The sequence below is a fragment of the Thunnus thynnus genome, chromosome 1, assembly GCF_963924715.1.
Source record: "Thunnus thynnus chromosome 1, fThuThy2.1, whole genome shotgun sequence".
NCBI classification, from domain to species: Eukaryota; Metazoa; Chordata; class Actinopteri; order Scombriformes; family Scombridae; genus Thunnus; species Thunnus thynnus.
Genome location: NC_089517.1, coordinates 3,835,541 through 3,852,368, shown reverse-complemented (window position 1 = coordinate 3,852,368; position 16,828 = coordinate 3,835,541). Strand labels below are relative to the sequence as shown.

Genomic DNA, 16,828 nt, shown 5'->3' with positions numbered 1-16,828 from the left:
ACCCAGAACTCATTTTAGACACATTTTTGCAAAATTCCCACCAGTGGATCAGAAAGGGTTAAGATCAAAAACATAGTGAGTGTGATGAACCATGAAGCCTGTATCGTTACATTACCGACTGGCTCTGGTTGATGGTTTATATTTGTCAGCGAGGCCAGTGATTAATAATGATGAGGCAAAGCTCCATAAAGATAAATATGGCTCAGTAATAATCTTCACGTGGCTCCAGACAGAAATTATAAAAGTAATACAGACTGTAAATGCAGATGTGGGATGATTTTATCTTAAATGACAGTATTCCTGTTGAGGATTAGCTAACATGCTGGTGTTAATGGTGTGCTCATGTCCTCCAATACAAACATTAACAGTGGCTTCACGTAAATGTTTTAACATGCAATCCTCCTTGATTGCTCGGGAAATAATATATTTTGTACCCATTCATCAAAGCCGCAGAATGTATCTGAAATTGTGCACATTTAAAGTCTGCAGATGAGGAGGATGTTCTTCCTCTGTAGCATCTGTATTTAGACTCTGTGGAGCCTAGGGAGTCATTTTCATCAGATATGCTAATTTGCTGTTTGATTTCCAGTTGTCTCACTTTCAGACACAATTATGAAATGAAGGCTGCAATGAATCAGTGTCTCTTTTTTTTGATTTCAGTATTCATCATCATTCATCCTCCAAAATTAAGTTTCTCTCTCAGTGAGGTCACGAGGTCTGGGTGTGCGCTGTGTGCATTTTTTCTGATTTACTGATCCTCAATTAACACAAAGCTGGAACTGGCTGCTATCAACCAACTCAGCGATGTAAAAACAAGTAAAACAAAACAACCAAAGTCTCACCTTTGACCCTGTCGCTCTTGTAGAGGTTGATCTCGCCCTCGGCCTGGGCGGTGTAAGGACGAACCACCACGAAATGTCTCCCGGGAACGGCGCTGTACAGCTTCCTCCTGGTGCCTACTGTCTCGCCGTGACTGCTGGGACTGACGGAGACAGAAAGGTTGTTAGGACTGGAGGTGAAAATCAAGTTTACATGTAGTGGGCACGATAACAGAAACACATAATTTGATAGTCCTGCAGGAAATGGCAGTTTGGTGCCGCCGATGAAGTCCTGCTGTTGCATCACTTACAAACTCTGCAAATCTTGAGGCGATAAACATATTCCATATTCCCTTCATTTGAGTGATTTTCAGGTATTTAATGGTTAATTTATTCTGACATTTTGCAGAAAGGCTGGTGCAATTTGGTACTTATGATTAAGAAAAAACAGAAAAAAGTGTTTAGTCATTAATTTGGGCTCATACATAGTTGTTAATTTGCAAAAAAATGTTTAATAAGTAGACTCTTAGTTCTTTAACAACCAGAAAATTACTTAGTTTCCAGTGTGTAGTTTTGTGTGTCAAATGATATATTCTAAACTCTATAATGAGTTTCTATCAACAATTTCTGTAACACTTTATTTTACAGATTTCTTATTTTCCTACTAATTACCAGAACATTTTTTCCAATAATTTCCTAAATGTAGCTGCTGTTTAACTGTTAAGACATTTCTACACAAAACTACACACTGAAAACTGAGTATTTCTGTCTGTAAAAGAATTGTTAAGGGTCTAATTTATTAAGACTTTTTGCAAATTAACAACCACCTATGAGCTTAAATATAATGAGTGAGCACTTACCGTCTAAACCAACTTAACATTTTTTTTCTGCACCTCCCTCTCTGTAAAATGTCCTAAAACTGAGCCATTAAACATCTGATTACCTCGACAAAACTTGATTTAATGGTACAATTATAAAAAAAAAACATCTTTATAATTAACTAGAAATTACCACGAAATTTCTGTAAAGAATCTTGAGAACAAGCAGACAAAGAAAATACATGTGTGACATTGTCATGCTTGTGTAGAAAAAGGGTTTTTTGTCTAACTTTAAAGCCACTTTAGGAGAAAATCAGAGAGAAACATTGAAGGTTGAGATGTTAACAACACTTCAAACTACCTGCTCAAAAGGTTGAATAAAAAAAAAAAACACTCCAGTCTTTCAAAAAGTCTTTCAAAAAGGAAGAAGAAGAAGAGAAGAACATTACGAGCTGCGACCAAATTAGCATTAACAGCAGCAGCCATTATAGGCATGTTGTCCACAACCTGAACATACACACACATTACAACCACTGACACACTGTATTCATGCATATGGATACTCACACACACACACACACACGCAAGCACACACACACACACACACACACAAACCAATTATGCAGAGGAGATATTCAGAGGCCAGCAGGCACGTGTCCTGCAGTAGTAAGTGGGGCAGAATATGGGCTGCCTGTGACCCACAGAGCTGCAGTGGCTTCTGGGTAGGAGACCCGACACTCTTAAGACCGCACAGAGAGATACTCGTGACTTTGTGGAGAAGACAAAAATATAAAAGTGTGGTATATATGAATGCGCATTTTAATTCTGTGGTTGTTATATATTAATGCAGTAGATGGATTCTGATTGCATTTATATGTTTGTGGGTAGAATTTGGATCTCCAGCAATCACTCATCCATCCCTGCAGCTGAGATAGACGACGGTGGTGCTGGTTAATGTACCTGATGTGATAATATAGCGCCACTTAGTGGTCAACCTTCATAACAACACATGCTATGACAGAATGGGAAACTAGAGTATATACCATTAGAGGCATGTACTCTAGTTTTTATGAGGTTTTTATGAGGTTTTTACGAGCAACATTGTAAGTATTTGCTTTTGATGATAAAATAATGTTCTTGTTTTTTTTTTTTTGTATTAGCAGCTAGTTTGCAGTTAGAATTTGGTTTAATAAAACCCTGCAGGGACTTAAAGACATATTGCACATAAATAAATATGTAAAATATTTTTGTAAATATGTCTGAAATGTGCACAAACATTAAACACTGTCAGACTGTCAAATATGAAATTAAGCTACAACGACAGCATTTGAGATCAGGCCAGAAAACAACTGTGAACATCTGTCTTTTATACAAGATTAAATTAACAGATATCATCAAGTTTTTTGACCATGTTCTCGTTTTTGGCGTCTTGCACATGTACATCAGAGTAATACAAAGAGACAAACTGCGGCGAAGGAAAAACTAGGAGATTAAAGAGAAAGAAGGAAATGGAGTGCTGGAGCGAGGGATTGAGAGAGAGAGAGAGGAAGGAAATGGTTTTTTCAAGTAAGTGGGTCACCTTGTCCTGTAGAATGCGCTCCTCCTCAAACCTTCACGGGCCTTTGGAGAGCTAACCCCATTCAATACCTAGTGCGACTGCTCGCACATTTTCCAAAGGAAAGCCACGGACAAAACTGCAACTGTGCACTCTGAGCAGCTAGAAATACTCCGCGTACCACTGAGAGTCATAATACTATAGTATTCAAACACAGCACTTAAAAAGCTCTGGTGACCGCTCCGGTTGACGGCTGATGTCTTGTGTTATACAACCGTTCGGTGTAATTCCGGACAACCTTTTCACTTTGTGATTGCATCACAGTTTGGGTTGGCCTCATTCGTATTGGAATAATTTTAGGTATGAGTCCAGTGTATTTCTGGAGCTTGATAAGGATTTGAACCTTTCCACTACTGGTTCATCATTTAACCTTTTAGCGTGACAATTATTTTATTCTGAATATTTAGGATGTTAATTCTGGAAAACAAGGTTTTCACAGTATTCGTGTTCTTCTAGTTCACAGTATAGAGAATATAGAGAAAAGCTGTGGAAACACTCACTATTATCAGGTAAAATGTTTGATTTTTGTTTGACTACACAACCCCTACAGCACACATATTGTGGGAACACCTCATCTTCTGATGTTACAGTAGATTTCTATTTTTAGACATCATTTGAACCCTAAATGGAGACGCCCTTTGGCTCATACCAGCCTCATCTACTCAACTACTGATACCTATGTTTGTTTTATTTCACCGTCACACATTATAGCACAAGCATTACATGAAAGTTCTCCAACTTCTTGTTACTGGGACAAGACGACACTACGCTACGACATATATTCTCAAGAAACCAATCAGGCCGGTAAAATAATTGGATCGACTTCACTGTTTTACGGTTTGGCTAGACAAGAGGGACTGAACTGGGAGGGATGTGCAGCAGGTGATGGTGATGAAGGACAGAGATGGAAATGTGCTGACTGGTGAGGAGAAGGTGTTGAGAAGGTGGAAGGTAGAACGTTGAGGTTGGATGATGTGGGGATAGTGAATCAGGAAGTGTGGTGGATTAGCAAGGAGGTAGTGAGGGCAGCTATGAAGAGGTGTAGAAGCGAAAATGTGATGAGCGTGTGGAATAGTAATACACAAAACAGTAAGGGTTGCACAACGCCAATGGATAGGTGAAAACAATCTCCTTTAAAGGAGTTGTTTTCGAAAGTTCTGGTTACAATCTCTGGGAAAACAAAACTTTTACCAGATTAGCTTGACCTACGCTGGTCATTGACCCATCTAAAAAGCATTAGGCCACCAGATAAACAGGAGACACCTGGAAATATTAGGAAAGGGGGGAGGAAAGTACACCACACACACAGCAGAAATTAAGAAATGTCCAAATGGTGCAGAGACATCTACACCCACTGGACCCAAGTCCAAGTGATCATTTTTCTTACGAAAGTGCCAAAAACATGGGCAGGAAGTCACGTCGCTTTTGGTAGATTTTTAGGAGAAATGGCGGTGGAGTTCTTAACTGGATTGTTTAACACAATCTTGGAAAGTGAGAGGATGTCTGAGGAGTGGAGAAGAAGGGTGATGTGCAGAGCTGTAGGAACTAAAGACATATAAAGTTGATCAGCAACAGCAGTTATGAAGTTATGGGAAAGAGTAGTGGAAGCTAGTGTGAGAGGAGAGGTGATGATTAGTCTGCTTTCATGCCAGATGCAATGAGATCTGAGAACGTTGATGGAGAAGAATAGAGAAGGTCAGATGGAGTTGCATTGTGGTGTTGTACAAGGAAGTCAGGAGAGTGTAAGAGTGGTGCAGGATATGTATGAAGGCAGCGTGACAGCGGTGAGGTCGGAGTGATGGATGGGTTCAAGATGGAGGTGAGATTACGTGAAGAATCGGCTCTTGTTTGCAACGGTGATGGACGGGTTGACGGACGAGATCAGGCAGGAGTCTCCGTGGACTATGATGTTCAGGGATGATGTTGTGATCTATAGTTGAGGAGTTGAGGATGCTGAGATTTTCATTGGGAATGACGAGGATGGACAGGAGTAGGAATGAGTATATTAGAGGGTCAGCTCAGGTTGGATGGTTTGGAGACAAAAAGAGAGGCGAGATTGAGACGGTTTGGACATGTGGACAGGAGAGATGCTGGTTGAAGGATGCTGAAGATGGAGCTTTCAGGCAAGAGGAAAAGAGGAAATTTATGGATACAGTGAGGGAAGAAATGCAGGAAGTTGGCATGACAGAGGAAGATGCAGATGACAGGAAGAGATGGAAATGATGATCTGGTGTGGTGACCCCTAACGAGAGCAGCCGAAAGAAGAAGAAAACTGTATTTTTTTACATTTGTCCACCTTTTGTCTTTGATTGAGCCGTGTCAAAGAGAAATTTCTGTTACTTTGTGACAAACATTAAAGTGTCCTGAATCTTGAACCAATAACAAAACAGTCCCAAAAAGAAATAAACCAGATCTATTTTTACAGATGTGGCCATTATATAACCCTCATGCATCTGCTCCACTTATACTTTCCTTCACACTGAAATAGACTTAAGGCTGCAACTAACCATTATTTTTATTATTGATTAAGGTGCTGATTAAATGATTAATCGTTTAATCAATGAAATGTGAAAAAATGGCATTCTCAGTTTCTCAGAGCCCATGTTGATGGCTTTGATTTGCTTTTTTTTGTCTGACTAACAGTCCAAAACCTTCAGATATTCAATTTACTATCATATATGACACAGAAAACCAACAAATTATTACATTTGAGAGGCTGAAACCGGGACATGGTTGGTATTTTTGCTTGAAAAATGACTGAAAATGATTAATCAATTATCAAAATAGTTGCTGATTCATTTTCTTTCAATCAACTAATCGATTTATCGACTAATTGTTGCAGGTCTAATAAATATTGCCTTTAAATTAGTGAACACTTAGTGGGACACAGTTAAAATAACTCAAAAACTTAAATTTTAGCTTTTGATGTTCAATACTTGACAATATTTATGTTAAAGTGGAACTCTGGCAGTTTATTACTGCACTTCCATACAATTCACAATTCAAAAAACTACTCAAAACTCACCTTTTTAGAGCTGATTTTAATGTTTAATGTCCCCTTTGGTACTTAATGTACTTTTAGTGGGTTCTCTTGCTTTTAGCGTGTTTTATATATAGATTTTTTTGTCTTTCTACTTCTGTGTAAAGCATTTTTGAGTAGCTTGAAAAACGTGCTATGAATAAAATGTATTATTATTATTATTAAAAGAGAAAGATTAACAGAAGAAAGGTCAGAACTGGTACAGAGGAAACAGAGATATCCTGACTTTTAGTCGCAGGTTTGAGTTGATCTCTAAAAACACTGGATCCTACATTTCCCATAATGCAACTCAAAAGCATTGCCCACATCTTTCAACCTCCATTCTTTTAAACATATGAGTCCAAGCTCCCAGTGATTAGTGAACTGATGTAGAAAGTGATACTTTGAAAGTATTGAGCACTAAAAACTCAGGTGAGACTTTAGCTTCAACAATCAGTCGATTAATTGATCGACAGAAAATTAATCACCGAGTATTTTGAGTTATATTTAAAGAAAAAATAAATTCTCTGTGTCCAGCTTTTGAAATGTGAATATGTTCTTGTTTCTTTAGTCTCTATGACAGTAAACTGAATATCTTTTGGGTTGTGGACAAATATACTCATAGACTAAATGACTAATCAATTATAATAGAGTAAATAATTGATAGATTAATCGATTATAGATTAGTTTCAGCCCTGCGTAACCGAACATGACAACTTATGGCATGGATGGAGACGGAGGAACCGTCAGCCATGTTTTCCCTCATGCTTTTTTTTTTTTTTTTGGCAATTACCCAGGTGGCTTTGAGGTGCTAATTAGACAGCGTTGATTAATACCAGCTGTGCATAATTTGTGCTATTATTGGATGATCACCCGAGACAAGGAGAGAGAGAGGAAGAGAGAGAGAGAGAGACGATGGAGGTAGAGAGAGATATGACATTACAGTGCAGACACAAACACAGCACAATCAACAGTTACATTTTTTTTTTTTTTTTTTACATTGTTCATTTCACCCAAAAGCCACAACAGCATGTCTGCACAGAAAATGAGAAGGCGACAGAAAGACAGAGAGATAGAGAGAGAGAGAGAGAGAGAGAGAGAGAGAGAGAGAGAGAGAGAGAGAGAGAGAGAGACTATGACCCCGTTTACACCTGGTATTAACATGCAATCTGTGTCTGGATCAGGAAAAAACACATCTGGAGGTGGTCTGGGTCACGTTGCGATTGGATCTCAGCCAGGTGTAAAGATAGACGGAGATATTTTATTAATCCCGAAAGAAAATCACAGTGAATGTAATCTGTGCAGTTTTGGCAACGTTTTTAAAGCTACATTAACTTATAGACAAACTGTGAACACAACACTGACATACTATCACATTATAAGGATTTTTGGCAAAGGACCAAACAGCTGCCAGTCACAGAGCACCGTTAGCATCCATCTGTGGTTGTGTTTCAGGCTCTCTGGTGAATGTAAGTCCAATATTCCCTCTTTTAGCTTTGTTTTGGCCTCAACTAACTCTTGAGGTCCTCCTGAGCTAGTCCAGCTAGTTGCTAACACTGTCCTTGTGCTGTTTGGTGATGGACAGGTAGTGTGCAATGGGTTTATTTATCTATTTAATTGATTGTAAAGCTTTTTGATGAAAACAGTTGCCTGTTACTGCTGGAAACTAGGTCGATGAGAGAAGAACTGTGGGGCTAAAACTGGTTAAAACTTTTTACATTACACAGAGTAACTTGATCCATTGTTATAATAAATAGACGGTTTACTGCAGCTTTAAGAAACAAGAGGTCCGCTAACTCTGCCTCATCCTACTATCTCAAGATACTCAACGGAAATATCTGTTTTTATGCTTCATTTTTACATAAAATATTGTTCAAATTCATTTTATTTTGTCCATGATTCACGCTGCACTGAGTCTGTGTTTTTTTTTTGTCTTGGTTATCTGTGATTTGTGTATATTTGGACACGTGTGTTATATTGTTTTAGGAGAGAATCAAATCAAATCTATCCAGGGAATTTAATAATCTCATAAAACTCACAGAGGAAATCTTCTCTGTGGTGTAATCTTATCTTGTTTGTAATTTTTCCCCTTGAATTTTTTGCAGACCTACGTGATTTGTGAGTCGTACTGTATATATGCACGCATGATATCTGGATTTGTCAGCCTAGATCCTGTTTTCAGCAGATCATCAACACATTTTTTCACTGTTAAAAGTCAAAATTACAGCCAGAAACCCTGTAGTCCTGCGCTGTATATTTCAGATTTGATGATAATTTATGCTGGAGCCTTGTGACAACAATGTTTAGCTAAACAGCGCTGGTCTATCCTGACACTGGACACATCTCATTTCTCACCACATCTAACTGAGAAGCTGTTGCCATGACACCCGCAGCCTGACTGACAGCTGTCACTGTGTGCTTGTTTGTGTGTGTGTGTGTGTATATAAGTGTGTGTGTGAGCGAGTGTGGGCTCATATGTGCATGTGTGCTGCATTCTAACAAATGACATGTCAAGTGGGAGAAAGGGGGGGATGCCACAGAGACGTTGTCATGTGTGTGTGGGCGGAGGTTGGATGAAGAGGTGGGGGGGGGGGGGGTGGGATTATGGGTAGGAAAGAACGATGAGGAGCAGCAGAAGCAGAAGCTATGAGTGAAAACGATGGAATCAGGAGCTTTAAAGGGCAGCAGGGTGGAAGAGCCTGAAGAGCTCCGATGGCTTAAGTTCACACTCGCAGGAAACGGACGGTGATCGACAGCATGATCCCGCCGTCTTATCTGGATTATAGCGAGGTCTTTCCCACTGAAATGTCTTGTGAGCCGCATTTGTTAAATATGAATTATAGTTTAAAGATCATTTTTGAACAATTCTTGCATTTAATGGTTCACAGGATTTAAAAATGAGGGTAATTTTCTGTCCGTGGTGCCTCAGGAGTTGAGTAAATAGGTCTCAGTAAGAGTCGTAACCTAGATGTCCTCTATAGAGTCATTATGTCATTATGCAGCATCTACTGTACACATGTGCACCACACTTCTTAAAAATCTGAATCTTAAAACTCTTACAACATACTGTAGATAAACTCTGGTCATATTAAAGTGACCTCAGACAATCTCACATGTTCAAATTTCCATTTTTCTGACCATTTTAACGAGGTGAAGAATATATCCGAAAGCTCCAGAACTGCTATTAGCTTGTAAACTCACTGTAAGGTCCATTTAGTAGCTGCTCTGGAGCTTTCAGTCGTATCACGCCAAGGTCAAGACTGAACTTTCAGTCTTAACTTTTAAACCAAAAATGGACAAGAAGTCCTCAAAGTGCTAAAAAAAAAGTGAACATTTGAACATCTACTGTATTTCCATAACAACAGGGTAAACTCATCTGCTGAGGAAGATCATGTGATTCAATAGAAAGCTCCAGAACAGTTAGAAAGACTGACTTTGTGGTGAGTACAAGAACGAACTTTCAATCTTAACGTATCGCCTGGTTTCTACAGCTGAGCAGCGAGTGTCTCTGATAACTACCTGATAGACACAGACCGACATTATTAATCATTTTGTATTTTGTAATAATTATTCCCCTTTTCTATTGGCTGAGAAGGATCACCTGCCTTCTCGCCTTCTTCAGTCGACAAGACGGCAAATCCTTACAGAAATATTCATAAATAAATCCATAGTTCAGTTCCAGGGTGTAATTGAGTTTAGATTTAAATTGCTGCATTCATGTAGCGCTTTTATCCAAAGTGAGGGGGATCAAACTACCAACCCTGTGATTATTGAACGAGCTGCTCTACCTCTCGAACCACAGCCGCCCCCCTTTACCTCAGATCTGACCTCCGCTGGGTGTCCTTGACCATAAAGTAAGTCAGCCTAAACCATACCGTCCATTTTCCCCACTCAGTTCAAGTTTTAATTGATAGTGTTTAACAGCGTCCCATTTTTCCAGCTCATTTGTTGTAATTATTAGTTTTCCTCAAATTATATCATCATATGTGTCATCCTCCATATGTTTCATAGTGTGCAGGCCTGCTTTTATCTAATGTAACTTACAGACCATCCCTGTTTTCTTTTCTGTAACCCGACTACACAGATTTATCTAAAACTTTCCAAGAAGCTTTATTGATAAATGTATTAAGAGGAATATCTGACTCTCGTGTCCTGACAGAAACTCTGCAGAGAATCACAGTGTTTCACTAAGCAGCCACCTTCTATAACAGCTCATACTGTAAAATACAAGAATATCTACAGAACTGTGAATTATGCAGAGGTAAAAAAAAAAGATTCCTGACAGCTGTGGGAATTAAAGACACTAAAACTAAAGCTCATGGAAACAGTCAGCAGTCTTCATACAGGTAAGACTAATGTCATCTAGAGAAGGTTCACGTCTGATTTCAGAGTAAATCAGGTGACTCGACCTCGATTAAAAACATGTCAATCAAACACTCTGAGGAACGATGGAGCCGTAATTACTTCCTGTACTTCCTGTTCCACATCTGTGTTCACATGCATTTACCAGTTAGCAGTCACATGTGTTTACACGAAAGTTCACTGATGTTATATGATGTTAATCTCTCCCTGAATCAGCTGACTCAGCAGTCCAGTAACCATCAGATCCTCCATGATTCTCTTTTGAAACATCACTTTATCATTGTCATATTATCAGTAAGGCTGCAACTAATGACTGTTTTCATTATCAATTTATCTGCCAAAAAAGTTCTTTATTAATTGATTTACTATTTACAAAATATCAGATAACTTCCCAGAGCCCAAGGTGACACATTATACTCTCATTATATTCCCATTATACTCCCCTACAGACACTCAGATCACAGGATGCAGGTTATAACCATCCCAAAGATTAACAAACAGTCCACTGAGACCTTTAAATCAAGACTAAAAACCATCTAATTTCAATTGTCTGCAGTTAAATAATTAAACCCTTTATGCAAAACCTGCAATTTCCTTAATAAGGTTTCTATTCTGTCTGTTTTTATTTTATTAGCTTTATTGTATTGTGCTGTGTGTACTACTTTCTTGAAAAATGTACTGAGACTTCTGTGATTTTACACTTTAAATCTACATATTGAAACTACCTGACTAATCGTGGACACGTTGATAAACTGATCGCTACTTTAAGTGGTTACAAGCTTCTGTAAGGACTCGATGATGAAGCTACGGGGTCACATGTTACAGTATTGGTTGTCAAATCAAAGCCACAGTTACAAAGCTGGAGGCTACAGTATCATATTATTAATTCAAATCCATGAAACAGCAGCAAATTAGATGTGAAGATAGCGAAGTTCTGCAAATGCAGAAGCGCGTTCCGCTCTACACGAAGCCGCTGCGTTAAACCGCTGTCACTTCAGAAAAACAGCCCCCTTGAGTTTTTTAGTGAAGTGTGTCAGAAGACATGATAGTGATGTTCATGTTACTGCTGAAGCAAAAAGGCAACTGTCCTCCCCCGTCTCTGTGCCTCTTCTTTCTTCCCCTCCGTCACTTGTCTTCCCTCGACTCCGTCCCCTCCACCCTCCACCCTCGCCTCGCTCTAAACCCCTCATTCATTCAGCGCTTTTATTCTCTCTTCTTCCTCAGCAGCGGCCTCCTCATCCTTACTCTGCTCTTCATCCTGTCTTTACTCTACTGCTTTGTCTTCAGAGATTACAATACGTCTACCATCTCTCCTCTCCTCCTTTCCTCTCCTCTCCTCTCCTCTCCTCTCCTCTACTCTCCTCTTTCCTCTCCTCTCTTCTCCTCTCCTTTCCTCTCTCCTCTCCTCCTCTCTCCTCTCCTCTCCTCTCCTCTCTCTCTCCTCTCCTCTCCTCTCCTCTCCTCTCCTTTCCTCTCCTCTCCTCTCTCTCTCCTCTCCTCTTCTCTTCTCTCCTCTTTCCTCTCCTCTCTTCTCCTCTCCTTTCCTCTCTCCTCTCCTCTCCTCCTCTCTCCTCTCCTCTCCTCTCCTCTCCTCTCTCTCTCCTCTCCTCTCCTCTCCTCTCCTCTCCTCTCCTCTCCTCTCCTCTCCTTTCCTCTCTCCTCTCCTCCTCTCCTCTCTTCTCCTCTCCTTTCCTCTCTCCTCTCCTCCTCTCCTCTCCTCTCCTCTCCTCTCCTCTCCTCTCCAACATTGGACCGAAGCAGAAGCTACATAGTGTGGGTAGTGTTGGTGCTGCAGAGTGCTTCCAAATGTATCCATCTGCCAAGGAAGAGGAGGAGGAGGAGGAGGAGGAGGAGGAGGAGGAGGATGAGGGGGAGGAAGAGGAAGAGGAGGAGGCAGAGGAAGAGGCCAGAGAGCATGTGTCTTAATCGGGATTGACAGTAAACGCCTGTCACACTTTAATCCTCCGCCGATCACATGCTCTCACACACTCACCACAGACAGACACACACACACATAATACACGGTGGCATTTCTCAATGACCTAAGTCAGGTGGCAACACACACACACACACACACACACACACACACACACACACACACACACACACACACACAGTCTTAATAGCACATACAAACTTGCACGCATTTGCAAAGTGTCTGTAGGCAACCATAGCAACGGTTGCCCTAGCCAGAGTCTTTCTGGAGGCTCGTCTCCCAGAGGAACCCGTTATCATCTTGCATGGGGGGATGGTTGGAGAGGATGTATACTGTATATACAGTAAATCATGATGCCAGAGCGCCGATGTGCTGGCAGACACACATACTGGGAGTTTTCAAGCCACATCTCACATCAGGACAGTTTGTTTTGTATTAAAAAAAAGCAAAAAAACAAACTGGAATGCCTTGGTTAAAGGGTTGATTCACCCAAACTGCAGAAATGTGAAGATGATTTTGGTTTTATTTGTCTGGGTTTTGGGCTTCCTATCATTGAGATTTATGTTATTTTGTCCTCATTACTCTGGATAATTGTGAACAGTTTTTATTGGAACTTCTTGAGGAAATAGTCCGCATTAAAACATGATGAGAGTGATGAGATCAATGTTTCTGGATGGAGATGTTGCAGTTAGTCACACTTTATTTATGCAGGAAGTGTTCTGCATTTACATGGTGCATGTGAGCAACCGGGTTAATTAGAGAAATCAAGTAATTACAGAACACTTACACGTGCACAGTACTGTAGTAAGCTTGTTACTGTAAATCCATGCACACACACACACACACACACACACACAGTAGTAATCAGTAATCAGATTTTTCTCCCTACCATCGACCTTATTCTGGAGCCGTGGCTTAGTGATTTTAGCAATATTAGAGAAAGACGATGTTGCTTCCACTTTTTTTTGGAGGTGTGTGTCTGTGTCACAGCAGCCTGATGGCACAGTGTGAAGAGGAGAGACAGACAGCTCTTCCTCACAGAATTAAACAGACTGATTTTGATTTCATCCACCTGCTCTGCTGTTACTTTTTTCTCCTCCTGTCTGAAGTCTTTGACATGCACATGCGTACTTGCGTACAGATTAGAAACCCGGTTATGTATTTATACTTTGCTTTCTCCAGGAGAGGTCTAGCCGGGGAAATCAGGTTTTTCCTTAATCCTCTACCCCGATTACGGTAACCAGGTCTCTAGTTTAGATGACGTTTAAGAAATCGGCTTACTGGGGAAAGCCGACTGTAACCCGGTTAGTTGAGTGTAAGTAAACAAACTGACTGACTGAGCTCAAGATCTCTTTCATGAGAAAAACTTGATTGTATATAATGTATATAACATCACAATGAGACAGTTTAGTCACACAAAAACATATTACAAACATCAGAAAGTAAAACTCCTGCTTGTCTTTATGTTATTCCAGCAGTAAGATGCAGTTCAGAGCCGATATGAGGAGCTTTCATTACTAACCACCCTGTGATCTGGTGTCACAGTTGTTCACTTTGAGCTTAACTAGAAATGTTAAATATCTCAGCATCTTAGACAGCGAGACCTTCTAAATGAAGCTTAGTGTAAATTCATTCATTCATTCATAATTTCACTCTTCATTCTCTCTCTCTCTCTCGGCTCCTCCTGCTTTCACATCAGCTGTTAGTCGCGTCACTTCTGGTTAACGAATCAGATTTACCCATGATCCCTAAACAGCCAATCGCAGCCTAGCTGTCAAACTTTAAAACCGTGTCTCTCTCTGTCAGCTGTCATTTCAGGCATAATCGCATCCACCCCCACCCCATCCACCCCCCCAAGCCGCAACACCGGAGCTCGGGTCGCCTCTCCATCCCAGATCATCATTCATTCGCCCGACCTCCCATTCCGGTGAGGCCCCAAGTCTCCAGGAGCCGATGCCGACACCACCTCGATCCACGCCTCTCCATCACCGCCATCAGACTCCATCGGGGGGGTTATCCTATTCATGCTTTTATCGCCCCCCGTCCATATTCGGCCACATCATGTTGGAGTCTAATCGCCAAAGACTTTTAAATTTATTATCGTACTGTTCAATAAACACCGTTCACTACGGAAAACTGAGTCTCTCCTGATTGAAATGAAAACACAGGCATGCTGATGCTTCCTTGATGTCAGTGACGACCATCCGACAGCGGTGAGTGTGATAGCTGTCAGTAGTTCAAGGATGGTGGCAGCAGCATGAATATACAATAGCTAAATATATTTTCACTGCTGTGATGCTATGACTCATCTCCACTGTATTGGATATTTCAGAGACAGGTATACTGCTAGAGGTAAGTGATATATGATTTTTTTAATAAAATTTGGGTGAACTGACCTTTTAAGGACAATTCATCATTGATCTGCATCAAGTCAAACCTTCAGAGATCTGGATGAAACGTTCTCTGAGGTGTAATTTTATTTCTCCAGATCAGAATCGATGGTGATGGCATTTTAAATGTAAATAATATATAATAAAATATCCAGCCCTGACCAGATCACAGCTGTGCTTGAACTCAACAGCAAAACATTGACAGTCAAATATTTGTGAGTCATATGAACATGTCTGACCTCCAGGTTAGTCAGCGTGGATCTTGTGAAAAGAAAAAAAAAGAGAATAAAAACCCAGCGGACATGGACAGAGTGTCAATCAAACACACATAGATTCTCACCTGGGCTGACGTTGTGAAGGTAGAGCTCGTCTGGCCTCCTCCCCCAGCCGGCTGAGGGAGGGCGACCGGCTCCTTGCCCCCCTTCCCATGGTCCGGACCACCACGTTGCCATTGGGGCTGCCGCTGGGCATCTGCTGGAGCAGCTGGGGTGACAGGCTGCGATGTAATGCTGAGGAGCCAGGCTGCGATTGACCCTGCTGGGGGCCCCTGTGCAGGTGCGACTGGGCGTGTTGGTGCTGTTGCAGATGGGGGGCCCAGTTGCCAGGAGAACCGTGCTGCTGCTGCTGCTGCTGCTGGTACTGACTACCTGCTAGGTTGTTGTCACTGTTGGAGCGCAGGAGGACCCGTGGCGCTGATAACGAGGAGGGGGACTGGCCGTTTCCGCTGCCGTTGCCAGAAGACGGACCCCGGCGACGTTTGGAGTAGGCTGGGGCCTCGCGGAAAGGCACTGAAAAGAAATGAGAAAGAGAAGACGCTAAATTTAGTGAATCTTTGGTATCAAACTCTTTGGTCCTTTCTGATCCTGTCTTACATGAATCTAGTTCAAGTTGAAGCACTGAAAGAATTTAAAGTGACAGTTTAAGTGAAAGAGCTGAAAGGAGAAATATGAGAAGAAGAAAGAGAGGAACTAGAAAATGTGTACATTAAATACACACATAATTTACATGAAGTTTGTTTAACATGGGTTTGCCTCTGCTGAAAATTTTCAGTTGACAAATTCTAATGAGGATTAACTTCTTAAAGTTTTGACTGTATGGGAGTCGTTGTAGTGGAAGCTCTGAAAGTTACAGCTGAAACTAATCATTCCAAGAACAAGAGAAACAACTCACAGTTTTTAAAAAATTAGTGATGAAGACGTATGATTCAAATGGAAGTCTGCTGAACAAGACGCAAACCAAATTTTAGTGCAATCTTGACGTTTACTCTATCAAAATTAAATTTTTCATGTGCACAACTGAAAAGAATTCAAACAAATTGATTTTATCATTTGTACAGATGAATTTTACAGTTTAAAGAGTCTATTTAATAGTTTGGTTGTGTCCTCTGGTCACCAGACCTGCTCTACTTTATGCTGAGAATAAGTTTGCTGATCAGACACAAGTCAAAAGTGAAAATCAACAACACAACATCATGTCCTTAACCAGTATTCTGTCTTTCTACAGTGGATGAAACCCTGAAGACACTAACACAGCAGAGATCCACTGTGTGTGTGTAGCTGAGTGATGATAAAGGGCCAGCAACCCTGAACTCTCTACCACTATTACAGCAGATGTCACACTAACCTTAGATCAAAGTGGTGATTTGCCAGTTTTTCTGATAACAACCAAACCATTTGTCAGTTTATGGCTGGAACAAGTATAAAAGGTGATACTTCAGTGCAGCTGTGTTTCATCTGCTACAACATTAGCACTGTTCTCCAGTGTAATTGCAGTATGGTAATGCCTGTTAGACTAATACATGGCTATAGCACAAGCTGGCTAGAGTACTGCAATGTTTTTTTAAATTTTTTTTTCAAGAATCAAAAACACT

At 40.7% G+C, this 16,828-nt stretch overlaps 1 protein-coding gene across 2 annotated transcripts in view; it reads right to left on the bottom strand.

The window, feature by feature from the left end:
• The window catches only part of LOC137188058 (SH3 and multiple ankyrin repeat domains protein 2-like), a 166,719-nt gene that overhangs the window by 81,216 nt on the left and 68,675 nt on the right, over positions 1-16,828 (bottom strand). For both annotated transcript variants that reach the window (XM_067597469.1, XM_067597551.1), the window contains exons 10-11: positions 15,299-15,746; positions 843-982 (exon numbers count right to left, since the gene is read on the bottom strand). In XM_067597469.1, the coding sequence (XP_067453570.1) occupies positions 843-982; positions 15,299-15,746 (588 nt within the window). The remainder of the gene's footprint in view (positions 1-842; positions 983-15,298; positions 15,747-16,828) is intronic.